The 26,890-nt window shown below is 41.5% G+C and overlaps 1 protein-coding gene and 1 pseudogene across 1 annotated transcript; one reads left to right on the forward strand and one right to left on the reverse strand.

Moving 5' to 3' along the window:
- Window positions 1-5,914: 5,914 nt before the first annotated feature.
- Window positions 5,915-10,397, forward strand: LOC115742633 (proline--tRNA ligase, chloroplastic/mitochondrial). The gene is made up of 11 exons (XM_030677043.2): window positions 5,915-6,334; window positions 6,449-6,505; window positions 6,738-6,848; window positions 7,010-7,096; window positions 7,219-7,332; window positions 7,415-7,621; window positions 7,820-7,957; window positions 8,544-8,705; window positions 9,088-9,287; window positions 10,054-10,137; window positions 10,252-10,397. Exons 1-11 carry the CDS (start codon window positions 5,990-5,992, stop codon window positions 10,391-10,393), a joined length of 1,647 nt encoding a protein of 548 aa, XP_030532903.1. The 5' UTR covers window positions 5,915-5,989; the 3' UTR covers window positions 10,394-10,397.
- A 798-nt stretch (window positions 10,398-11,195) lies between these two features.
- Window positions 11,196-26,015, reverse strand: LOC115742783 (annotated as a pseudogene).
- Window positions 26,016-26,890: the final 875 nt, after the last annotated feature.

A 26,890-nucleotide genomic window follows, 5' to 3' on the forward strand; every position in this document is an offset into this window, starting at 1 on the left:
ATCGCTAAATCTCGGATTAAACGGGGAATTAAGAAAGTGTACTCGAATCTTGTCACCAAGTACTCGTGCATTATGGTTTGCATCGCTACACAATAACATGATGTGCTTAACTTTATAGGTTGTTAATGATCTATTGCAAACACAATATTAAATTCGGAAACCTCGCATGAGTCTAACTAGATTGTTCGGTCTTTGCCGTCGTATTAAATAATGAAAGTGCCGATGCTAGCGCGATCGCAAAAAGATACGAGCTTGTCAAATCACCTCTCTCAACAATTATACCCATTTATACAGAAATCACATGTTCGCGATGACTCGATTCGGGCATACAAAATAGCGTACAATGATATTGATCGCTAGGGGGCAAACTCATATTGGGGCCGCGAAGTATATAGACTAAGAAGGGAAAAAAAGATGAAAATCTAGAAGGGGGTGAATGTGCAATTTTACCCCTTCTAGGGATAGAAGTTTCACATGGAGGAATTTTCTTATAATAGTCTTAATTCCCATCTTAGAATATTCCATGTTCTTACATAACCTGAATACGTGACCTTCTTGTAATGGGAAATTCCTAATCATTGACCGGGTTTTGAGTGGACAAGGACATAGCCAACCTACTTCGTTGCGCTCGTGATGTTTTTCTCTTGGCCAGAACGGTTCTTGTCGGCATATGTCAAGAAAAAAAAAAAAAGAACAATACAAAGCAAAACACATAGGACTAGGAAGGGACAATGTGGAAGGGGTCTGAATGTGTATTGAGGTTGTATGACGCTTTCTCGATTCCCAGCAAGAGAAAGAGTCAAGAACTGGAAGATGTTTCGAGAAGAAAAGGGCCTCTGAACAAATCCAAGCGTGGACATTTTCTCAAGGAATCTTCCAAGGCCGTGTTCCGAAGAGGCCGATTCTTCAAAAAAAAAGAAAGAAAGAAAGAAAGAAAGAAAGAAAGGAAACTTTAAACGAGTATCATCGAACGCATGAGCCCGGCATGTTCAATTTATTGGTAAATACAAAAGGCGGGTTTTTACATTTCAAGTCATCTAATTGCATGAAATTAATTACAATGGTTTGATCATTCTCTGGGGCATAAAAAATAAAGAATTTCGAATTTCGGATGGTGGGTAATGTTTGTGAAGTACCTGTTTTTCCTAATGAATAGGAAATTCACCCTAGGTAAATAGACTCGGTATAAAAGTTAAAAAAAAAAAATTGAAGGATACCTATTAAAACTAAAAGTTGTTCGAAGCTTTCACACTATACATAAGATATGTCGCATGGTGAAAGTCATCAAGTATAGCGAACGCTCGATCTCCTCGACAATAAGAGCATCTTGATTTAAGGTAAAATAGAGTCGACCAACCCATAGAGATTATAAAAAAAAAATCCATATATATCATACTAAATCATTTACATTGATCGTCTAGTGGAGTATTTCCATGGGAGAATTGTCCAAAAAATCATAAATCTATTGCACTTTTGCAAATTCAATTCTAAATATTTAAATTTTCATATTTTTCGGATGAGTTCATCAATCAATTTTGACCAAAATTCGCTAATGTGAATGGCGGTTGTCCTACGTGGTATGGCTATAGGATGACCGGCACTAATATGGACAATTCTCGCATGAAAAAAAAATCAAAAAATGAAAAGAAATATTAAAGTATCATTAAAAATGGTTTACGTCGGCATCGGTCGTGTCACATGAGATGATCGGCGTCAATGTCATCAATTTTCGCTCAAAATTAGTCGGATCTACTCAATTGGCAAAATGTGGAAGGTTTATAACTCGATTGATAAAATTGAAAGGTTTAGGACTTGATTGACAAAAGTGCAATCGGTTTAGAACTTTTTGGACAATTTTCCCATATTTCCACCGTTTATATAGTCAACGATTTGTGATGTTGATAAATATCTTGAAGGAACTTTTACACGGGCGCACTCGTGAATTTTGAGAGCCACGTTAAATTGGGGGATAAGGCGTGCCCAAATTCGTATGCTTCTCCTAATGGGTTGACGAGAATGAGGTAAAATCATGCGTTGACGTCGGTTTTGGGTCAACGATGAGACATGAGAGTCGAGAGAAGCGTGCATCCACTTTGAAAATCTGACTCCAACGAGAATGGAATCAAACTCGAGTATGCAGAGCATGTTTCGTGCCAAGTCCACGATCGAAAGTGGGAGAAGACCAAGCGTGAATTTGCGCTATTTCGTCCCTCCCTCCGGGGAAAAAAAGAAGAAGTAAAATTAGAAAAAGGGAAAGAAAATTTCACGATCGAGTGGCACTAACATTTGCAATTGTACCGGCGGAAGATATGCCTAGATTCTCAAGGGCGATGGCTGATTCTCTAAGTTTAATCTATTACGCATGTCATGATAATCCGGTTATTGATTTTTATTTTTATTTTTATGGAGTTTGGTATATAGAAAAAAATCATAAATTTTTGCCAAGAGAAAAAACAATCCCCTCGGTCCTAATTTCATCGCAATCCTTTTTGTCAAATTTTACCAAGAATCGTTAACATGGCAACCCAGTCATTGTCGACCGTCCTACGTGACATACCACCATGTCAACGAACATGTTTAGGACCGATTTGACAATTTCCCCTAAAATTTTGCAATTCGCTGAATACTACCGCACAAAGAAAAATGCTTTTCGGGAAATAATTTTTTCAGAAAAAAAAAATGGTTAGTTTTCCTATGTTCAATGATATATGAATGTAAACATTTTCGGTGTTTGCATCATTTGGAAAAAAGGTTTTAATTTCATGACTTTATCTGGGGAAAACAATTTGCTTTTTTTTTCACTTATGGCTCGGCTGGTGGCCGGCCACGAGCGAGGATGAGCTTGTCCTCACTAGAGGTTGACAGAGTCACGGTGAACTCGAAAAGTCGCCACCTCTAGCAAGGCCAAGCCTTGCCGGCCCGAGGCGAGCTCGTCCTCGCCTATGGCCGGTTGCCGGTCGTCGCCGTGGCCGACCACCGGTCGACGATGAAGCAAAAAGAAGGAAATAATTAAGCAAATCGAAAATAAAGAATATCAACATATTAAGATATTGAAATATTGAAAAATTCGAGAGGTAATTTCGAAAAGTGTTTTCACCCTTCTAGGCTTATAAATTTACTTTTCTAATTTTACGTATGAATATTCTGTTGACCATAAAAAGCGAAAAGTGTTTTTGGTTAAATAGCCATTTTCGGCAGACCAAACGAGCGACGGTGTGGAAAACTAATTCCCAAAAAGCACTTTCCTGAAAACAAACTACCCATAATTTTGGTCAGTAGGCATAGGGATTTTACTCATTACGTGTATTTGGCGAAGAGGAATGGATGGACAATCATTAGTACAAGTCTCATATACGGGATGTTTAAATAAACATTGGGAGCAGTCATTATGTCCAAACCTAGAGATTAGGCAAGGTAGCGCCGGTTCTCATGATGAGCCCTTTGGTGATTATACAATGTAGCACCAGAGATTAGGTGAACTTAACTCAAGTATGTGTCTTTCTGACCAACCACTTGTTACGTGTCTAGTTGGAACTTGATACGTGCCTTGTTGGTCAGTTCGTATGGGGGGTATTGAAAGATGTATATCGATGGATGCAAAGAATATCGGGTCTCGTATAGATTTCAAATTAGCTAAGTAATAACATTTTGGGTTTAGTAGCCAACATACCGATAGTTTCAATTAACATTGTCCGATATCGGAGCGTAAACTCTCGTGTTAAAATCTCTTAAAGCCCCTCTTTCACCTCTCTAAAATTTTCCATCCATCCATCAGAATTCCAAATGCCTCGCTCCAAGCGAATGACGATATCTCGATTTTTATTTTGGAAATGGTGTACGTATCTCGACTTTTCATCTAGCTACTAAGCTAACAAATGCATACAAACTTTCTAATTTATCTGTACGGAACGCTCTTTAGCGGGGTGTGATGCGTACTCTCTATTCTTACAATGAGCAAAACATATTACGATTCCAATATAAAACCCATCGTTTAACCACTAAGCCAATCATTTGGGCTAATTATTTACGGATCATAAAGGCTACAAAGCCATTTCCACGTACGCGCTAAATCTAAAAGGCCAATTGATCCGCCGCGAGTGGGATGATCAAGAGGACAGAACACGACAACGGATTCGTTAGAATTAGTAACGGGACAAACAAGTCAAACAGCGGGGGCCCCACTAATCCCGATTTTTTTTTTTAAATTTTTTTTTAAATCTTTTTTGGATTGGTTAAGGAGTGTGGGGGGGAGGAAAAAGAGAGCGGAAAGAATCAAAAGGGAAGCGTAGGGTCAAAGCCGTCTTGTTTCGCCCCCGTCGTTTTGTCCGAACTCCTGGGCAACCACATGAGGCTGTCTGCGCCCGTCAAAGCATCTGCGAGATCGCTGTAAGGCACTGAGTCGATTGGGCTGAAAAGAACGGAAAAAAAAAGTCAATAAAGCGCGCACAGAAGCTTTGGACTTCCCCCCTTCTGTCTCTCTCTCTCGCTCGCTCTCGGGTTCCAGTCCGTGTTCGGTCGTTGCACTGTGAAACTCGATTTCTGCACTTTTTGGTACGCAATTGGTTGTAAAGATGGAGCATTATCGATTCGCATGTTTGTTTGGTACACTTCCCACGTGCCCAAGTTTGAATTTTTTTCGGAAAAGATGATCTAATTGGACAAGTAATTGCTTGCCACTAGGGACCAAAATAAATCACTTCATCTTTAACGTTTGGATCACATTTTATTTTTTATTTTTTCGAATTCTTTCCTTGGAAACAAGTTGCGTTGTTAAGGGGACGGTGAAGCTGCTATAGATAGAGGTGTCAAATGATGGGTCGAGTCAAATATGGTTTGATCTATATTGACTCCTCTACCCCGTTTTGATTTAATGATCCATACCCGACTTGACCCAAAACCGACCCCTACTCGAGCCGACTCGTTTTGATCCATATTACAAAACACACTAATATTCTAGAAAAACTAATACAACTCATTTAACCTTTTTTTTAATTTTTTTTTGTAAATTTTTTTTATCCATTTTTTATTAAAAAATATTTTTATTTTCTTTTTTCTTTCATTTTTCTCCGACGACCGGCAACTGCAGGCAACCACTAAATTTTTTTTATATTTTTTTATTTTTAGACAAAAAAATCTTTCTTTACTTACAAGAATATAAATTTAAAATAAAAAATAAAAGATATAAACTAATCAAGTTGAGCCTTTGAAACAACTTGTGGAAGCTGTAGGCCACACCCCATGGATTGAAAGTGGGTAACCCATTTTCGACCCATCTAATTCAATTTTAAATTTATGAGTCCATGTTCATTTAGCCATTTAAAAATTTAAAACCTATATACGACCCATGTGTACAAAAAATGGGTCAAAAATGGATCATGGACCCATATTGACTGCTCTAGCTGTAGATAAGATTTATCCCTAACCAAAGGACCGCGATTGGATGATTATTGGGACAAGAGGCCGTCAAGATGACCGCAAGAAAGTCGCACTGGCAAGGGCTCTGGCCGACGCAATTCGTCTCATTAATAAGTTGAGAGCGTCGAATCGGCAGTTTCTCGGTGTTTTCCAAAATCATAATCAGCACTACAAGAAGGCTCTAGCTAGAAACTCCTACTTCACAATAGCCGTTCGATCATGCGAAGTGAGCTTACCTAGGGCCGGTCGGGAGTATCATAAAAAGGCTTTGAAGAAGACCTATAATTTTGCTTTTTGCCATTCTAAGTTTTCAAGTGATGGACTATGGATTGCGATGTCGGAACAATTTTAACGGGCCCAATATCGTAGAGAGGCTTGACGGAAGTCCCACGAGCCCAATAATCCGATATGGAAATTGAGTATTCGGATCTAACGGGTACCCAAACCACGACCCGACTCCACCCGACCCATCATCATCGGCAACGAGCGCGCACGGCCTGCATCCAGAAAACCTCATCTTCTCTGTGGGCGCACTGCAGGACTGAAGCGGAGTTCAGCAGAGCAAACCACGAACATGGTGGCGTCGCTGAGACTTCCGTCCCTCACCTACTTATTCACCTCGCCCTCTGCCACCCTCGGCCGCTGCTCCAAGGCGGTGTTCCGGCGGGGCCACCACCCGCGCCCTCCGCTGGCCGCTGGCTTCTCCGCTCAGAGCGCGGCCGCTGTCCCTCCGGCGACCGAGGAGCGAGCCAGCAAACAAAAGTCGCGGGGCGAGGATCGAGCCGTCACGCCGAGGTCGCTGGATTTCAACGCTTGGTACCTCGACGTGATTGAGCACGCGGAGCTCGCTGATTATGGTCCTGTGCGAGGGACGATGGTCATAAGGCCGTATGGTTACGCGATTTGGGAAGCTATTCAGGTGTTTTTCTTATATGATGGACTGTTTCGATTGCTTCCTTTGTCTAGTTTGGGGAGTTTGTTGGAATTTTCTGAAAATGGTGCGATTATTGATGGCGTTTCCATCGAAATGCAGGATTTTTTGAACGTCAAGTTCAAGGAGACTGGTCACAGTAACATGTACTTTCCACAGGTCTGTTTATCGACTCCGACATTAATCTGCGGTTGCTTGTTAGTTTTCATAATTGTCTCTCCTTTGCCATCTCAAAGTGTCACGTACGAATTTTCTGTATAGTTTGTTTATAATACTGCTCTAGGTTTGTTAGAAATCGATGCATTGAATCAAGTTTGTTTATTTTTTCCCTAATTGTCCCTTGCTTTGTGAGTGCGTTTTTCAACTGATGGATCCTGTGTTGTGGTTCTAGCTCATTCCATACTCATTTATTGAGAAAGAAGCTAGTCATGTTGAGGGTTTCAGTCCAGAATTAGCAGTCGTAACCATTGGCGGAGGAAAGGAACTTGAAGAAAAACTCGTGGTACATGAATTCAGACACCATTGTTGCTTTTCTATTCACCCTTTTGACTCTCATTCCCCGAAAGTTGTCAAGCTAAGCCGATATGGAAAGTAATTTAAACTGATGAAGAATGGTGGCCTGAGTTTTGGCTTTGACTGTTGCACTTCCTGAGGTTGTGGCAGGTTCGTCCTACTAGTGAAACCATTGTGAATCACATGTTTACTCAATGGATTCATAGTCATCGTGATCTTCCTCTCATGATAAACCAGGTGAGGGCTTTTTTTTTTTTCCTCCCCAAGCTTTTGATGTTTCTGGTATTCTTCATGGAAGTTGATTATTGATATGCAGAAATGTTCGTTGATTTCTTACATCTTGCCATTAACGTTGTCAGTGGGCAAATGTCACAAGATGGGAGATGAGAACTAAGCCATTTATTAGGACTCTTGAGTTTCTATGGCAGGAGGGTCATACTGCTCATGCAACTCCTGAAGAGGCTGAAAAGGAGGTCTGCACCTTTTCACACTATTCTTGATGCAAGAGCTTAGTCGTCATCTTTTATTAAAGGGGTTTCTGATGCTCAATCGCAGGCTTTACAGATGATTGATGTCTATACAAAATTCGCTTATGAGCAAGCTGCAATACCTGTTATTGCAGGTCGGAAATCAAAAGTTGAAAGATTTGCTGGTGCTGATAGGACGTATACAATAGAGGCAATGATGGGGGACCGCAAGGCTCTGCAGGCTGGCACGAGTCACAATCTTGGACAGAACTTCTCTCGAGCATTCGGAACACAGGTAGGCTCATGCTTGTTTTCAGGCATGCTAATATGTTTTGTGTTGGCTTTGTGATATCCATTTTGCTGTTTGTCTTGTGTTGGGGCACACCATTGAGTATGCATACTCTATAGTAGTTAAGGTGTTTTCAGTTATTTACTACCTACAGGAACTCGTGACACTGTTCGGATTTAATTGGGTCTGTTTTTCCTGGTGCAGTTCACTGATGAAATTGGCAATAGGCAGCACGTGTGGCAGACTTCGTGGGCTATCAGCACTCGCTTTGTTGGGGGTATAATCATGACTCATGGAGATGACACTGGCCTAATGCTTCCTCCAAGACTGGCACCAATACAGGTAAGTGCAAAGGCCTCTTAATGTTGCAGCTTAAAATACTTTATCCTACCGAATGTCTAGCTATTGAAAGAAAGCAGAAAAGGAAAAGGGTAGTTGAATGGTAGAATTCCAGGGTCTGCAAAATTCGATTAGTTCTCTCGAAAGTATTACTTTCAAAGTTTATTGTGTAAAAGCACACTTAAACAAGTATATGGTAATTGAGCAACAAAAATTATAAAGAAGATGTACTCACTGCAAATCTGCCAATTTCAGCTGCAACTCATCATCCTAAAGATGGTCCAAATTGATTACCCATTGAGCACTGTCTGATGTGGATTTAGGATGTATCTTCCACATGCAGTTTTCCATTTACATGAAAGAAGTACAATTGTTTGGAACCAAATCCTAAGACTATATTCAATTGGGTATTGGATATAACTAGTCCAGTGGCATCACATGGGGGGTCATTCTTGATCGATTCTTTATTTGTCTTTCATCATTGTAGATTTCATTGTTCATTATCTAGTTACCTTTTCTCTTTGACAGAATATTGGCTGCATGTTACATTTTGCTCACTAATTTAGTTTCTCTGTCTAAATTCTCCCAGGTGATAGTCATACCAATATATAAGAAAGCTGATGAAAAATCCGGAGTTTTAAGTGCTGCTTCATCTGTAAAAGAAGCTTTACAATCGGCTGGGGTCAAAGTTAAACTCGATGACTCAGACCAGAGAACACCGGGATGGAAATTCAACTTCTGGGAGATGAAGGTTTGTTTTAACTTCTAAAATTATTGTTCATAATGTAAACTTATCAGTCCTTGGTTGTGATTTTTGTTGGATGATAATTTTTCTTGCCAAAGCATCTGCATCTGCCATTCACTCGTGGAAATGTGGAATGAGCCTCCTCTTGCTTGTGACCTTGGGGGACTTTTATAATATAAGATATCAATGCGTTTCTTAAATCCCATTAGAAACGTGGTTTTACATGTCACCTTGCACCAGGCCTTATTCTTTGCTTGGAGAGAGAAAATGAAAGCATGCATAATGCTTAATAATCACCATATTGCATTTTCAGTTCTCATTTTCAAAGAAGAGCGGTCATCTACTATTCTGTTACGGGATAACCTAATAACTGCTTTTTATGTCACAGGGAGTTCCTTTAAGGATTGAAATCGGTCCTCGCGATGTTTCAAGTGGGAGTGTGGTTGTTTCCAGGAGAGATATACCTGGAAAGGAAGGAAAAGTGTTTGGGATTTCCATGGAACCGGCTGTTTTAGAAGCTTATGTCAAAGATAAGTTGGATGAGATCCAATCTTCTCTTCTCCAGAGGGCGAAATTATTCAGAGACAGGTGCATTCTTTTGCTTTAGCCTGGACCTGTTGTTTGTTTTTGAACTGAACGCACAATCTATATCGATCTTGGAGATTGGAAACTTTCACTTTGATCTTCATGATCTCCTTGATCTTGATGCCCTTTTTATCTCAATGATTGAATCAGCAGAAAGCATCTCCTTATATTGCTTATTCTGGAGAAATTGCATTGCTCTTGACTCTGTTGCTGCATGTTCATAGTCTGATATTTTCTTTTGATTAGTCAATATGGTTGTTGCACCAGAGTTTCTGATGATAATTCTTGTAATCGACTGATTTTTTTTCGAATAGGGGACACCAACACGTAATCAGAATTGTCATCTTGCCTCCTGCTCATCTAGTTAGTGCTGAGCAAAAGTTCCAAATACATGGTACCTCAGTTTAGAGATTAAAAGAAATGACAACACTTAACTTTATAAATTAGATTACTAGAGGAAAAAGTATTATGCCGATGGTTATAGGTTCAGAATCAAACAAACGAGGATGCTTTTTCTTTGCAAATTTTAAGCTCTCTGGGTCCTTACTGTTATTGTGCTTGCAAACACCTACGAATGTGCATCTCTAGATTAGTTTCAGTATTGGTTTTAGGGAAGTTTGGTCAACCATATTATTGTTTTAATAATATCCTTGTGGTTACTTAAATGGAAAGAAACCTGTGTTTAGCGGTAATCTTCATCTCCCACAATATTATTTCTGTTCAAGTTTATTCAAGTGTTTGTATTTAAAGGAGCATGTACTTTGTGCAGGAACATTGTGGACGTGAGCTCCTACGACGAATTGAAACAAGCAATTTCCCAGGGCAAATGGGCAAGAGGCCCTTGGTCAGCAAGGTATCTTTTGCAATAATCTTTTTCATGATGTTTCTCTTTTGTGTACATTTGTTGGACTTGTTCTGTAAGCGCATTGCTAGGTTTCCTAATACCATGGCTGGTATATGGCTACAGTGACCAGGAGGAGTTGAGAGTTAAAGAAGAAACTGGGGCTACAATCAGGTGTTTTCCTTTTGACCAGCCAGAAGACATCAAGACATGCTTGATGACAGGAAACCCAGCCAGTGAAGTTGCTGTATTTGCAAAGTCATACTGAAGATTTGAAAAATCTCGTCAGAACATTAGAATTATGTTGTATGGTAAGGCCATCCCCTAAGTATGGTTTTTGTAGGACTTCTTATCATGAATACAGGTTGGATTGATTGAAAGAATGTGCAGCCCTTGTTGTCACGCATGGCATCAGGGCTGCTGCTTGTTCAGATATGTTTTCCGTGGGCAGGGTAACTTTTAGAAAATCTACTCTTTGTGCACTAGAGATGGGCATCCGAAATTGAATTTTGCACCTTTTTTTCTGTGAAGAAGATATTCTTTAAACAGCCCTATTTATCTACGTGTTCTCTTTGCTGTCTATCCATGAAGATGCATGATTGGTTTCGTATTTTCTTTTCTCGCATAGTGAACTCTGTACAAGCTACATTAATCCTGGGTAGATCAAATGGTGAGATGGAATGTGATCATACACCTATTGGTATTTCACTGTGTTCTTTACCATTTCAATTTCCGTGTTCTTGGAACTTCTTTGGAAAGGAAAAATTGTCTGTACTCCACCTGTACTATGGATGATTTGGTGAGTGACCCTCCGTACTTAATATCTGGTGATGGTAGTTCTAACTTCACGTTACATTCCCCTGATCAACACCAGTGCCCTCGCCGGGTGGGACATTTCAGGAGGGAAAACTTAACAATAGTTGTTTGGAGGATGTAGCAAGAAGTTAGCGCCTTTCTCATCACATGCTTCTGTCTCACCTTTATCAACTTATATGCGCCGGTTCGAAGACAATTTTGACCCGGCCGAAACATGAAAAGCAAAACAAAAGAGAACAAGATGCTTAATTTTATCCTGCGCGTTCTGTCTATTAAAACTGAGAATTTCCGAAAAACCCTGCTAATGGAGGAAAACCTCCTAGGGAACATATTTTCGCAATGAAACTCTATGTTTGTGTAAAGACATAGATCACATGTAGATTCTTGATGTCACCACATGACAACATGTAGTTTCCTGATGTCACCAGCTAAAACTGATGGACTGGAAGTGTAGGTTGGCTACCGACCCAGATGAACATATGGCAGCTACATCTTGTCTCAATTTCCGGGGACCACTGACCAGCACTCCGATGCTCGACCCTTCAATGCCCAGGAATATCTCTGCACCCAAAATTGATTTTAACTTCCATAAGTTGATGTTTCACTGATCTTTCTCGTTAGAAGCTTGTCGATTTAATCATGAGCTAGTTTTTTAATCTGGTTTCTTTCTTCCCAAGTTCAAATATATTCAATGACTTAGAAACGATTCAGAAGAAATGCTCACTCTTGAGGTCAGGCCTTTCGCCGTAGTGCACATTGGTCGATTGAATGAGAGTTTGGCGAGGGAGGCTTTCCAACTCCCAGTCACCACCGTAGCCTCTGGCGACTGGTGATGCTGCCGGTGGAGTTCTCGTGTCTTGTATCTGCCCCACTTCTCTCGAACTCTGTTTCTTGTTCCAAAGGAAAGCACTGGTGGCACTTGCAGCTATGGAGACGCAAGCAAACACCACGTAAAGAGCAGCTCTCGAAGCATCCGAGTACATTCCATTCGAGTCGTGTTTGGTTGGGTATATGTAGTATCGTGTTATAATTCCGACAAGTACGAGGAATATAACGAAGGATGATGAAATTATTAGTCCTAGCCACAGCCAGCTTCTGCTACCTAAAACTGCAGAAACTGGTGCATCATTTGTACTAGGCTTAAGCCACACGGTTCGGATGAGCTCCTGATCATCTTTTACAGCCTCTTTCTCTCTTGTCACATAGGCTTCAATCTGAAGGTGAAGGCGGGAAATGTCGAGATTCGTGCCCGAGACAGGGAGGAGGAGTTCCAGCATGGCTAGTTCAAGTTCTTTCTTGAAAGCGCATATGAGAAGAATTCGTGGAGCCTTATGAGTTGCCGTGTTGGCTGTGAAGAGGAGCTCCCGAATGATGGAGATGAAAGGTGTGATGCCACTCCCTCCGCTAATCATCACCAGCATGTCGTGCCTGTAGAATGGTTTCGGCCAACTTGATCAAGCTAAACTTACTAGGCATCTAAGCTAAAATAACAGGGAATGAACAAATGCTGGTGAAACGATCACCAGCGCTTTTCCTGTGTCCGAACGGGAATTTAGTCTAGATATCAAACAGGTCTAGTTATGGTGTTTTGTAGCATTTCCTTGTAATGTCAAAGCATTATTATTATTTTCCCCCAAATGGCTGCTGCTGAAGGACTCACCTCAGCAAATTGGTTGGAGGAGGTCCGTACGGCCCTTCAAGTGAAAGCTCGAGCCTCTCTACTGGTGAGGAAGAAGACAGGATCTCATACAACATCTTAGTCCATCTTCCTTCGCTTTTTACCACTATACTTAGCTTGTCGCGATCCAAATTACTGCTTGATGCAATAGTGAAAGGATGCCATTGCAGCTTCGATATGCTAGGGACGTTGAGAAACCCTGTGCTGGTTGGAGTATAGCTCAATCCTGAAACCAGACAAAGGAGGAATTAATATGGCGAAAATAAATGCAAGTGGAGGCAAAAAGAGTTTGTAGATCAAGTCGGTATCTCTGACTCTACCTGGACTCTTTGAGAAGTTCAATTCAACTGCTTGACAGGGTAGGACCCGAGCGCAAACAAGCCGAACCTTCCGTCGGGATTGCAAGAATCGCAGGTATCGATCGATTAAGAAGAGGTAGAACCCAGGAAGCATGACGCAGGCAGTGGAAAACCCGACATGAAGTATGAAAAACAGGACGAAAATGATGTACAGGTAGTGAGTGTAGAAGAAGAGTTCGAACATCTTTCTCCTAATGCGCTGGAACGCCGTCGCCCATATCACCACTCCGGCCAGTAACGATATTTCCCCCGCCACATTGGAAACTCCAACCTTGTGCCATTTTGTCATCTGCAGCCCGGATCAAGATGCTTCAAGCTTCATCAAGTTTGTGCAAAGCCGTAGTAGAAGTCACTTGCAGTTCAGTATTGCAAATTACCTCTGAGATCTGGTGAGTTTCGGCCCAGAAAATGACATAGCACAAGCCGTGCGCGGTGAAGAGAGCCATGGTGATGTGGCCGAGCCAGATGTGGTACTTGACACTCGCGTCAGAGGTCACACCAATGAAGTGCAAAACTGAGGATCCTCTCGTGACTGGGAAGAACAAGAAGGCTAAGCAGATGTTCCCAACCAGGCCAAGCAACAGAGCTGCACTGTCCAGCTTAACTTCCCACCTGCCAAAGGAAATTTCCAATCACTCTTTGCACAGCACTTACGTGCGTTTTAACGTGCATACATTAGAAGATTGGCGGTACTCACACTCGCTCCCTCACTTTGATGGCCTCTTGCTTGACATTTGCAAACATAGCATGCACGTAAGACGAGAAAGACCAAACTAGTAGAGCTAAGAACATGGTCAAGAAGGCGAGCTCTATCCAGGAAACGATTCCTAGAGGGCCTTTGACCAACGCCGGCATCTTCCATGAGTCGTAGCGGGAACTCCTCCCCTGCCCTCTGTTTGACAGGGAAAAAGCATGACACTGTGATCGGCGTTCGCGTGAATTGTAAAGAGAGCAATTTCTGGCAGGGATATTTCCAAGGGAACAGAGTAGGTCACCTCGAGTGGCTGCGATCTGCGCCTCTCTTCCCCAGATGCGAATAAAAAGCGCCCAATGTAGCAATGAACAGAATGGGGAAGGCATAGATCAGAAGACTTGCTCCTGAAGAAAAAACAAAAAAAGGATTGAGAGAAGTTCAGCTAGTCCTCTGTGTTTCTCTGTTTTCTTTCATCCTTACTATTAACTCTCTCTCTCTCTCTCCTTTGAAACCATGAAATCGCACAAGTAATGCAAGAAACGGAAATAATTCATGTCATAAAGAGGGCAAAATGAGCTAGAGTTTTGCAACTGCGAGACAGATGGAGTACGAGCAGAAGTACCTTGTCGTCCGAAGTACGTGGAATGGGTTCTGCTGAGAATGTTTGGCATCCAGCGCAAGTAGAAAGTGTTGGTGGGCATCATTATCAGTATCAAAACGTACCCAAGAAAGACGACCATGATTAGGACTTTCATGGCTAATCTCACCACCCTCTTCATGCCTTCACAACAAGCGTCTTCCATCTCTGTCTATCTCTGTTTCTCTCTCTCTCTCTCTCTCTCTCTCTCTCAATTTGCCATTAATATTCACTCCAGGAGCATCATTATATAGCAAAGTTTGTTGGGAACAAATGAGTGATTACCTTAAGCGAAAGCGACGGGTGACTTACCGGCAAAAGACGCCCGACCAACGTCCCATCCACACCGAGGCGCCCGTGCTGAACCACGTCGCAACCCGAATCACGTAACAAGGGTCGATTCTAGCGAGCACTTTTGGGAGGTAAACAGTTTTTGACTCCAAGGCGAGACACAGAGATCGGTATGCAACCTTTTGGAGATCCAGTGGCATGGCTTCATCCTTCCTTCCAACGCAATATTCGTTAACCGCGAACACCTTATTCGCTACGGAAGTAATAAAACTATCACGCAGCATTGCCTTCCTTGTGAACCCTCCCTATTAAAATGACAATCTCTGGCGCGATTCTTACAAGATACGCGGTCATCGAAGATATTATCAAAACGATGTGATCAGCCCAATGGTATCGGACAAGAACAGCTTCTGGTTAAGACACTTCAACCTTAATTTGGGACAAAAGAAATAGACTCGGTACATACTTGATGCTCTTGTAGACATAGGAACATACCGTTGTTGTTATTGTTATTGAATTGTTATTGTTATTATTATACATGTCGTCATCAAAGAATTCGGGCCAGCCCGGCTCGTCATTTGCAATGAGGTGCATATTCTACGTCCCCCTCCTCTAGACTTTGCTCCATGGATCACTCCTATGCACGCTTTTGTTCCACCCGAGCTGGTCTCGCACAGCAAAAAGGGCCGTTTACAATGTCCGGCATCGGATCTCTTACAGTCTCAGGATGTGACCCACTAAGTTGTTTCATGATCAATGTAAATTTATTGGCTCCGCCGTCGAAAGATGACTCCGATTTAAGTTCCTTGTCCAATTCGTATCCTTTCGATCCGCGACGGAATCGATTGATTGCAGTCGACAGAGGGGGAAATGCATGTATTTCAACTTCAAGGATAAATCACGGGTCACACAAATCAGCTGATGCGCGTTCTCACACCTCCAAGACACAGAGGATGCAATGCGATGACGACACGGAAAGGCAACCTAGTTATGCTTGATATACACGTTGTCCCCATGCTTAACAAAGCAAATCCATCATCACCAGTTAAAGCTGATGGACTCAAAATGCAGATTCTCTCTCCAACCAGAAAATTGTCAAAAAAGTCCTAAACTTATTGCACTTTTTCTAATTCAATCCTAAATCTTTAAATTTTTTCAATTGAGTCCTAAACATTTTGACACTTTACTAATTAAATCTATCTAGCCAATTTTCATCGATAATTGTTGACTAAAATGGGTGTACCATGTAGGATGATCGGCGCTGACGTGAATAATTTTTTTACCATTTTTTTACAAGAATATTAACAAATTATATTTTATTTTCTTTTTTCTATCAAGTTCGGTGAGAGTCGCCCAACCCCGGTCGACCATAGGCCAGGGCCATGACTCTTGTTGGGCTCGGCAAAAAAAAAAAGGAAAATAAAGAAAGAGAGAAAAATAAGAAAGGGAAACGAAGAAAAAATAAATAAATAAAAACTTAGATATTTCAAAGAACTTAGAAAATTTGTCAACATCGGCGTCGGTCGTGCTATGGAGAACATCCAGCGTCCACATCAGCGATTTCCGATTAAAATTGACCGGATAAACTTAATTGGCAAAATTTAAAGATTTAGTACTGAATTGGCTAAAGTGTAATAAATAGTTATTTTTGGACAATTTTTTTTCTCTCCCAAAATTTAAAGATTTAGGGTTGCTGTTAGGGGTGTGCATGGTCCGGGCCGGTCCGGTCCCGGCATGGAACCGAGGATCGGACCGTAGTCCCGGTCCCCATATTTTCGGGACCAAGGACCAGACCGGGACCGCCGGTCCTGGACCGGGCCGGTCCCGGTCGGTCTCGGTCCCCGCCCGATAGGACCGCTAACTATTGAAAATCTAATCAACTTAATAAATTATGCCATGGTAAAAACATAGCGACTCGCTATGACTTTTATGATCGACGAACTTGACCAAAATGTTCGAATTCAATACCAAATCTAGCCATTACATGATAAAAACATCACCAACCGCACTCAAAAAAGCCTGCATGGAGAAAAGATGACCAAAAATAAGATGAAAAATAAGACTAAAAAGAGAGTCTTGAGGAGGAGAGTGCGATCGTGCAAGGTTGGAAAAAAATGGGCAGTGGACTTTTATTATTTTGTTTTGTTTTTAATTTTTTTTGCAATTGTATATATTTATATATAAATAATTATATATTATTGGCGGTCCGGTCCGGGCCGGGCCGGGCCGGTCCGGTCCCAATGCAAGAAATCCGAGGACCGGACCGCTTAGTCACCGGTCCCATTTATTGGGACCGGGGACCGGACCATCCACCTCAAGGACCGGACCAACCCGGCCGGTCCGGCCCGGTCCCGGGTTGGTCCGGGCCGGTCCGGTCCAGTTTGCACACCCCTAGTTGCTGTTGGTTGGCTTCGTGGACGATCTCGCCGGGCCATGGAGATAATGGACCGATGCCGGTTCCTCCGCTCACCATCACCAGCGTCTTGTGCCTGCGTAAGTTGGCCGAGTCAGTACTCGAGATGAGCTTTGCAGACAATTGAGAGAGTAGTCTTTAGAACAAGAATGCTAATGGAAGCCGCAGTCCATTTACTTTCTCAACACAATGACTACCTGCTCATCACATAAATGTGTGATTGATGGGTGATAAATGTGTAATGGGTGTGCGAAATGATTAGAGTGAGAAGTTCTGCTTGTGTTATCGATTTATGTATCTAGCACTATTAGTTCAATGAAAAATTATTTTATGAATGACATGATAGACATAATCAATCACAGTTCGAAAAGCACGTATCACGTGAAAAATTTTAATTTTAAGTGTGACCGAGTGGGTCTTCCACTATTTCTTGATATGTAAGTGGCATACTCGATTAGAAGAAGCGGATACAACAACTTATGTGGCTCAACCGTTCCTAAAGGATTGAAGTAAGACTTGTGGGCTTTTCGCCTAGTAGTGATTTGCATTCATATAGGTAAAAACGTCTCTTCATCATGTACCCTCATATGATTTTAAACTACATGGAGGCTAAGCTATATATAAGCTTGCTCCATCAAATTGTTTCAACCGCGACATGCGCCTGCCTGGGATTTTGGCAGAGTTCAGCTTGATCATGCCAGAGGGCAAGAGGCGCGCGGCGAGCAATCTAGCTCATTGCCGCGACTGTAGGAACCTCAAGCGTCAATCGATGATGAAGAAAAAAATCTCGGGAATAATCATGCAGAAGTCGGCGCAGCCGACGGGCAAGACGTAGAAGATGGTGCGTAGAGCTGGTGGGTGTAGAGGAAAACTTCCAACATTTTCCTGCGAACGGGGGGGAAGCTCGTAATCCACACGGCCACCGCGAAAACCATTCCGGCCACGTTCGGTAACCGTGTGCTGCTCCATTCTAGCATCTGCAGCAGTCGCCCCATGCTTATATGCAACCTTATGCTTGAATTCAGATTCTCAATATCAATGGTGTGCATGGTAAAAATGACTTGCAATTTGGAAACAGTTTTTTTTTGGGTTTTTTTTTTTTGAAATCACTTCCTATTCGGAATATTGGATTTGTGATAAGAGAGCTGCTACCATGACAGTCTGGCAAGATCGTCGGTTATTTCTAACCCCACGATTTTCCAATCAATGAGTACTTTATGCAAAACACGGTGATGATATGTGGTTTTACGGTCATAAATAAATGACAGTATTGTTAGACTGTCGAGGAGACATTTCTCTTATGACAATATTATACCACTATTACTTATCTTTGCCATCTTTCATTGAATAGGAAAGTTCCTATCCTCCATTTTGATTGAGACAATAATATGACTTCTCATAGATAAAACATTTATCTCCATTTAAAGTATAGAGTATTTCGACAAAAAAAAAGCATAGAGTATGCTCATTCGGTATAGTTAGTCAATTATATAAGTATCTAACATCTAATTTTGCGGGGTGGGCATCATTTCGGGATAGAATTGGATATCGAAGAACCGGTCCGGTTTCATGTTTTAAAAATTAGGGAACTGATTTTGACAAGCAAGTTCCAGGTAGTGGAACTTAGAATCTATCTTTACGTATTTTTGCTTTATGTTTTTGCACGATTTTGCAGTATTCCACGGTATTTGATGATGAGTACGTAATTTGGAATACTAATTTAAGCTTCTATTTCTAGCAATATCCAAGACCGAGACTTTTACTCTATTAATATTTCATATTCATCATGTGTCTAAACATAAGTTGTGGTCAGTGAATTGTAGCAGCAAATGGAAGTCATTATAAGTGATAATTAATTGCAATTGTTCAATAAGAATATATATGGAATCCGAGTAGACCTTGAAACTAGGGGTGAGAAAAAAAATCGAGATCCAACCGAACCGGACTGAACCGTATCCAATCGGCTCCATTTTGGGTGGTTCCCACCAAGTATCGGCCCGATTCCAATTTATTGAAACTGGCGGGTATTGATTTGGTTCCCGATTCCAAGTGGGAACCACTCACCCGGACCAACCGGACCATATATATATATATAGGTGATTTAACTTGTCATTTCGAAAATTTCAAAAATACAAGTCGTGCCTCTGCAGTTTTACTTCACACTTCAAAATAGAGGTGATTTATTCTATGGATTTCTAGAACAAATTAGCAAGTGCACCACCAACACTCATACTATCTCTTTATCCTATGGGAGTGGCTTTATTAGTTCACTCACGTACAGTCTTTTCAAATTGATGTTGGTGCTCTGTACTCAATAGGACCGGTTCCATGGACCCACTTGAACTGGCAGTTCGATTCTCGTGTGAGTCCATGGAATAAACGCGTGGTTCATGATTCCCATTATGCGGAACCGGTTCCTAGTTGGCGGTTCTCGATTCTAGAGTGGGAACCACCCACTCTGAAATCGATCACCCCTACTTGGAACAGACCTACAGCTTTTAGTTGACGGGTAGATTCAATTATGACGAGAGAATGTATACCCCATTCATTTTTCGGAGGACCAAGTGTGACTCCAATGTTAATAAGTAGCGTGACTAGATGCTTGCACGAAACCAATATTTCAATAGATTGCTAAAAAGAGCCAAAGTCAAAGCCCGTTAACATATCTAGTTGGACTCATATTCATTCAAAAGTCTATACTAATAAGTTATGGGCCAATTCGGATATGTAAACTTCTTCACATTACATTAATTATACAATGTGATATTTTTTTTAACACAACTCACATGTATATCTCACCAATAAGAATAGAAAATATGAAAAATAACATTGAACTAGATCATATGAAAAGATATGAAACAAAAATCGTCTCTTTGCTCGTGTCTCAAATGCCAATGATTTCATTCCAAGACCATATGGATTGACTGGAGTGGACAGAGGGGAAATAAATTTGATTTCAAGGCTAATCGCATCATCATTCGTGACGAGCAATTCCCGACTCGCAAGCACGGATCACACAAATCAACTGATCCACAGTCTCACACCAACAGGCACAACCTCTAATCATGCTCGATTAACACGTTGTCCCCGTGCTTAATTAAAGCTAATCCATCCTCACCAGTTGAAGCTGACGGACTCGAAACGCAGGTTCTCTCCCAAACGGGGACGCACATACCTTGGCAACCTCGGGCCTCATTCTTCTGGGCCGGCAGACAAAGACCCCTGTGTCCGGCCCTTTGTACTACGACAGTAACTCTGCAAAGACAAAATTTCGAAAGGGCAACAAGGAAAACCAAGAAAAGAATCTGTTCCTTGAAATATAAATCTAATCAAGTGCCCCACGGTCCTTAATCAGGCCCGATAAGCCTCCACAATCGACACAATTTGGGTCTTTTGGGCTGATGTCGGGATTGAATATGACCCCCTTTTCGGCCTCTTGGGCTTTGTCATTAGGCCTAATGTCGGGCTTCAAACGTCATGCTCCGGCTCTCTTCATTTTCACTCATTTATTGTCGTTAAATTGGAAAATTTGTAAGCAACGCAAAAACTTTTGAAAGCTGCTAACCTGACGGTTTGACAATTTTATCAGTTATTTTTGACCGCATGATCTCTCAATCAATTGGTGTTTTATGCAAAACATAAGGTGATGGTGTGTGGATTTACGGTTAAAATTATACTGTCTCTGACAGGAAAGCATTTCCCAAAACATTTCTTTCATGTGTAAGTTTTAGTTGTCGGAAAATGCTTCCATGTTAGGGAAGGTACAATGTCAATGGTAGATTTATACATCATCACCACGTATTTTATATAAAACACTTATTAATTGGAAGATCGTATGGTAAAAAATAACTTGCAGTATTATTATACTATCAAGCTAATAACTTCTTTAGTCGTCAGGAATGTCACATAATAATAAGCTTACTTTTAAGGTCAGGCCTCCCCCCGAAATGCCCATTCGTGGCTTGAGCCAGCGACTGATGGGGAGGGCTCTCCACCTCTCTTTCCTCAACATTGCTGAACCACGACCCGGGTGATGCTGCGGGCGTTGGGACCTCCACACTCTTCACTCGCCTCCCTTCGACGGCGCCCCCTTTCTTGCGCCACAAGAAAACGCCACTCGAGGCCAATAACATGCAAGCGCACATCAACAACATCTCCCAAAGCGTCCGTGCTCGATCGGGTAGATGTAGTAGCGGGTCACGATCCCAAACAAGAGAAGGAACATGGGGAATGAGGAGGCTATGGTGGTGCCGAGCCAGAGCCAGGAGTTGGAGCCGAGGGCGGGGTCGATGGGGGAGTCAAGAGGGTCGGGCTTGAACCAGATGGTTTGGATAAGCTTCTGGGTGGTGGTCTTGGGTGACGTAGGCCTCGACCCAGAGGTGGAGTTGAGGAGGGAGGGAGAGAGAGAGGGGAAGCAAGAGGTCAAGGACGGCGAGGTCTGCGAACGTTCTGAAGGCACATATGAGGAGCATGTGCGGGAGATTTGATGATCTCACGGATTATGGAGATAAACGGAGGGATGCCCCGCTCCCTCCGCTCACCATCACCAGCGATTCGTGCCTGCATAAGTTCGCCTAGTCAGTAGTTGAGGTGAGCTATTTTGTACAATTGATAGACTGGTTTTTAGGAAGAAAAAGCTAATTGAAGCTGCATATCTGTTTAAGTTCTCAACACGCTGCCTACCTGGTTATCATTTAAATGTCTGATTCCGGGGCGATAAATGCAGTTTTCACGGCCTATAATAGATGCGACATCAACGTATTGTACATATGTTGAGAAATTAGAGGAGGCATTGACCTAAGGAATTGAGAAGAAGCAGGTCCTCCATAGGGTCCTTCCACAGAGACTTGAATATGGTCCAGAGAAGAAGAAGAAGACGCCGACCATGACGACAAGAGAGATTGGAAGAGGCGGTGCGACCAGCTTCGTCGACATTTGACGGCCACGGTGAGCCGGTCAGTCTCCGTTGCTGCTGGATGTGACCCTGAAGGGGTGCCACTGCAGCTTGGAGATGCTTGGTATGTTCATGAACACGATGCTCGCCGGGTTGTATTTCACTTCTGCAGTTATTAGAACAAAGTGGTTTTCCCTTAAATGATCATGCAAAAGGTAACTTATAACCCAAAAATTCTATGGAAAAATGCATAGGGCTTGGTTCTTTCAATAATCGATTCATCTAACTAGCCCTACTAGTTTAATGTGAAATTGTTTAATAGATTTCTTATGTGAGTGACGTGATGGACAGAATCAATCACAATTCAAAAAGTAGATATTACGTCGAAACTTTTATCTTCGAGTGGGACCGAGCATGTAGCCTTTTAGCGAGAAACGTCTTCTCATCATGTGCCTCATATGATTTTAAACTAACTGGAGGCTAAGGTATATATAAGCTTGCTCTATCGAATTATTTCAATCTCGATCGCACACCTAGGCTTTTAGCGAAGTTCAGCTTGATCATGCCGGAGGGCAAGAGGCGTGCGGCGAGTAGCCCAACTCGTTGCCGTAACCGTAGGAACTCAAGTGTCGATCGACGACAAAGAGAAAAATGTCCGGGATAATCATGCAGAAATAGGCTGCGCCGACGTGCAAGACGTAGAAGATGATGTAGAGTGCGTAGAGCTGGTGGGTGGAGAAGAAAACTTCCAACATGTTCCTGCGAATGGGGCGGAGGTTTGTAATCCACATGGGCATGGCCGCCGCGAAAACCACGGCGATCTCTCCGGTCACGCTTGATGGCCATGTGCTGCTCCATGCTAGCATCTGCAAACGACCGCCTCAAGGTTGCATGCGATGCAACCTTGTGCGTGATTTTAAGATTCGCAATATCGACAAGGTGCACGGTTGAAAAGACTTGCAATTGGAAAATGAATATGTTGGAAACAACCTCAGGTTCGAATTATCTGATTAATGAACATGTTGTTCATTGAAATGTCTGAACCAGATCAAATTAGTGGAAAGTAAAGCTCCGAAGAAAATAGAACAGGCGAACAAGTGGATGTTCATTTTAGGCTTCCTTTGTTTCGCGAAAAATATTTTTCGGGAAAGCATTTTCGAGCGTTTGAATAGCTTATGAAAATGAGTCAACCAAAAATATTTTCCTGATCAAGAGAAAATGTTTTCCCAGTTCCTACCAAAGTTTAAATTCAAGAAAATACTTTTCTCTTTGACAAAACCGGAAATCATTTTTCAAAATATGACAATATATAGGCGCTCAGACCAGAAACTCTATGCTTGGGCACGGAACCCCAACTCTCGTTCTTGGGCCCTTGGCAGCAGGGTCGAGACCAGTGGTCATGGCTGCGTCCCTGGGTCCCGGGCCCATTGCCCGGGACCTCGTGCTCTCAGGACCAAGAGCTTGGATCCGGGTCCATCGTGGGCAGACCATAGACCCTGGCTATGCTTCATCGACAAATTTCCCACAAAAGGCTGGTTATAATTAAGGATAGTCCATACTTTCTTGAGAAACCATAAGGTCGAGAAGCGAGGAAGTACATCACGTCTGGTTGACCTAATAAAGGCAAAAAGAACGAAGAACAAAGTGGCAATGCAATGTCTTTATGTCATGATCAGACGATATAAAGACTTTCCTTTCTGTATGGATGGAACTTGGCAAGGGCAACAATATTCTCAGATATGTTGGAACCAAAACAAAAGAAAGAAAGAAAGAAAGAAAGAAAGATATTGAAGTAGTACTGACATCTGGAAACAAAAAATGACTAAGTAAATAAAGAAAAACGGTATGGATGCCTGAAATATAAGCCATTGTAACGGCACCCTAAGATCAACACAGTTAAAATTTAAAAACTTAGTAATGGTTTAAAGAAATTTGTGCACATGATTTAGAATCCATTATTTTTTATGCAGGAATAACAACGATCCAAAATCCAAGTACTTCTTCTCTATTGCCCTCTATATCCCTTGCTCAATGATATAGCCCCTCTCTTAACTACGCCAATCCGTATGTGCTTCTTATGTGAGGTTAGGTATGAGTTTGTTATGGCTAGAGGAGATACTTGAGCGTTATTTATAGAGTTTTCAGCCGGACCCTCTCATCACGGGTCGAGCTTAACGTGATCCACACAAAACAGGATCCATATCGGATTGATTAAGAATTCTTATATACTATCTTATTAGACCAATCTCGTAAAATGGTAAATTACAATCTCAACTAATGTAGCTCACAAAAGAAATGATTAATATCACGAAAAATCCTAAACTAGTATACTTATGACAAATTTACCTCAAACTATTTTTTTGGTTATAAAAAATCTCAAAGTGGTAGATCTGCGACAAATTTACTATAATTATTTTTTTAACCACAAAAAATCCTAAATTGGTACACTTGTGATAAATTTACCAAAAATTGATACATTTGTGACAAATTTACCCTTTATGAATCCGTTAAATTTTACCGTCAAATTGCTAAATTAGATAACACGTGACGCTTGATCGGCATACCCAATGGGATTTTTACCCTTCGTTTGTCACAGTGTATCAATTCGGGATTTTTTATGATATTAACTCAATTTGACGAAAATTAACAAAGGGTAAATTTGTCACAATTATACAAGTTTAGGATTTTTGGTGGACAAAAAAATAATTTATGATAAATTTATCACGGATGTACCAGTTTGGGGCTTTACTTGATCAAAAAAATAATTTGGGGTAAATTTATCACATATGTATCAGTTTGGGATTTTTTTATAGTAAAAAAATATAATTCGAAGTAAATTTGTCACATGCGTTCCAGTTTAGGATTTTTCGTCGTATTAACCCATTAAAAAAAAAAAAACCTCTTAGATGAAAATGCATACGAGAGACACCTGATGGGTGATGCCCAGTAAGGCAGTAAATGATGAAGCTAATGGTGTGGAGAAAGAAAGAGGAGGTTGGAGATGTGGCCCAACCAAATGTGATTCTTGACTCTGATGTGAGTCCCATCAATGGCAAAATCGACGACCCTCTTGTCACTGGGAAGAACAAAGATGCCCAGCAGATGTTCCCGACGTACCCAGGCCTCAGCACACGCTCCCGAGCTTGGCCTGCCACCTGCACAGACGCTGGGAGACCGATTTACAGAAGCTAAATGATGAGTTCTCATTAGCATTTTGCTTTTGAACTTTGACAAAACACCAGCACAGTGTGTACTTTTGGTGTAATGTTAGGATTAGGCCCTTAGCGGAAACAAAGCCGAATGAATTGTGCGTAGCTGCTTACGCTTCCACCCCTTCATCCATATGGAGGTGGCCACCATAACTGACATATGTGTTATTGGCAAGAGACCAAATCTAGAGAGCGGTGAACATGGCTACAAAAACGAGCTCTGTCAGCGTGACAATCCCCAGAGTAGGCATGACCAGAACCGGACGTCCCAAGAAGGCCAAGCGTCCAGTTTTGCTGGCGTTGCAAAACCATATCGAGGTGACTTTATCATGCAGCCATTGTTCTTAAACTTCGACATATGTGAATAATGATATAAGATGGCATGTGAAATATAATAAAAATTGTTGTAACCTTTGAGTATAAGGTTCATCGGATTTCTTCCGTAAATGCAGGTGGACACAGCCAAAAGCAGCGATGAACATTATTGGGAACTTCAGGAGCAGAAGATTTATGCCTGAGCAGAAGTTGCAATGCAATCAAATGAGAAAAAGAGACAGAACATCAGGGAAAAAAAAAACACTACAGAATGAACAGAAAAGTTAGTTATCCAAATAACAAGTACAAGAAAATCTTGTCATTTTTCAATACGTATATGTCAATACATATGTATATACTAGTTGTGCTATATGCATGGGCAGGTGAATCGGAAGCGGAAAACATGAGAAGAAAGAAAAGCCAGAGACCGTACCCGGCCCTTCAAAGTAAGTGGAATTGAGCTTCATCTGCAGATTGGGAGTCCATTTGTCTTTGTAAGTTTTTGTTGGCAGCATTATTCAAATCATGAACCACCCAAGAAAGACCAGAGAAAACACCATCTTTAGGACTTTCTGGATAATCATTTTGCTATCCTCTAATCACCGAGAGCAAAAGCAGTGGAAAAAGGAAGCAGCAATTCCAGCACAAAGAGTAAGAAATCTGAGTTCAGCTGTTTGTGCTCTTTTTAAAACCTAATGGGAGTGCTCTTATAAATAGAGTTGCCTTTGAAAATCAACAGCACACGTATTGAGTCACAAAAAAGGTTGCAGCAAGATTCATGCAGCTCCTTCCCCAGACTCAATCATGAGTTTTATACTTTGTTCCAACTTGCTGCTCTTGGATGTAGTCTGTTGTCACGACGGAATAACCCTTAAACATTCGTCAGTTGATTAGGGTATTCGTTGAATGGTTAAGCTCCTCTGAACTTGGTAACAGCAACAAGATATGATGCTTCATTTATGACTGAATTACTGAACTCTTTGCTAATAAGGAATGTGAAGGAACTTGAAAATAGGAACGGGGGTTTGCAAGAAGAACTTTCACTATCCATATCATAGTTTAAACAGATCGATATGAGAAGGAAAATATTTATGCGGAGAAAATTTATCCATGAAGTGATTACAAATATCTAGAGATATTTTGAAAATGTCGAGCTACTGTTGGCTTAAAACTATTTTATCGCTTCTTCTTTTGGTTGTGCTTGATTATCTAATCATTGATGCACAGTGCACATATTTGATTCATTGACAGTACAGTTGACCTTCATTGAGGCACTTCAAGTACAGTTGACTTCGCATTTCAAACCATGATGGTATCGAACCGGTACCACACACAACTAGATGGCAACTTGGAAGCGAACTTAGGAATATACCAACCTCTTAGTCAACTGTTGGGCATTTAATAATGAGATGAGATCCAAAAAGTCAATCTACATTCTCCGGGATTGTTTCTTCTGAAA

Source organism: Rhodamnia argentea, chromosome 10, assembly GCF_020921035.1.
Source record: "Rhodamnia argentea isolate NSW1041297 chromosome 10, ASM2092103v1, whole genome shotgun sequence".
NCBI classification, from domain to species: Eukaryota; Viridiplantae; Streptophyta; class Magnoliopsida; order Myrtales; family Myrtaceae; genus Rhodamnia; species Rhodamnia argentea.

Bases quoted from the DNA above. Each gene is read 5' to 3' on its own strand.
- LOC115742633 (XM_030677043.2), top strand. From the start codon at position 5,990: ATGGTGGCGTCGCTGAGACTTCCGTCCCTCACCTACTTATTCACCTCG. The intron at 6,849-7,009 runs GTACATGAATTC...AGGTTGTGGCAG, and splicing joins AACTTGAAGAAAAACTCGTG to GTTCGTCCTACTAGTGAAAC. The intron at 8,706-9,087 runs GTTTGTTTTAAC...TTTATGTCACAG, and splicing joins TCAACTTCTGGGAGATGAAG to GGAGTTCCTTTAAGGATTGA.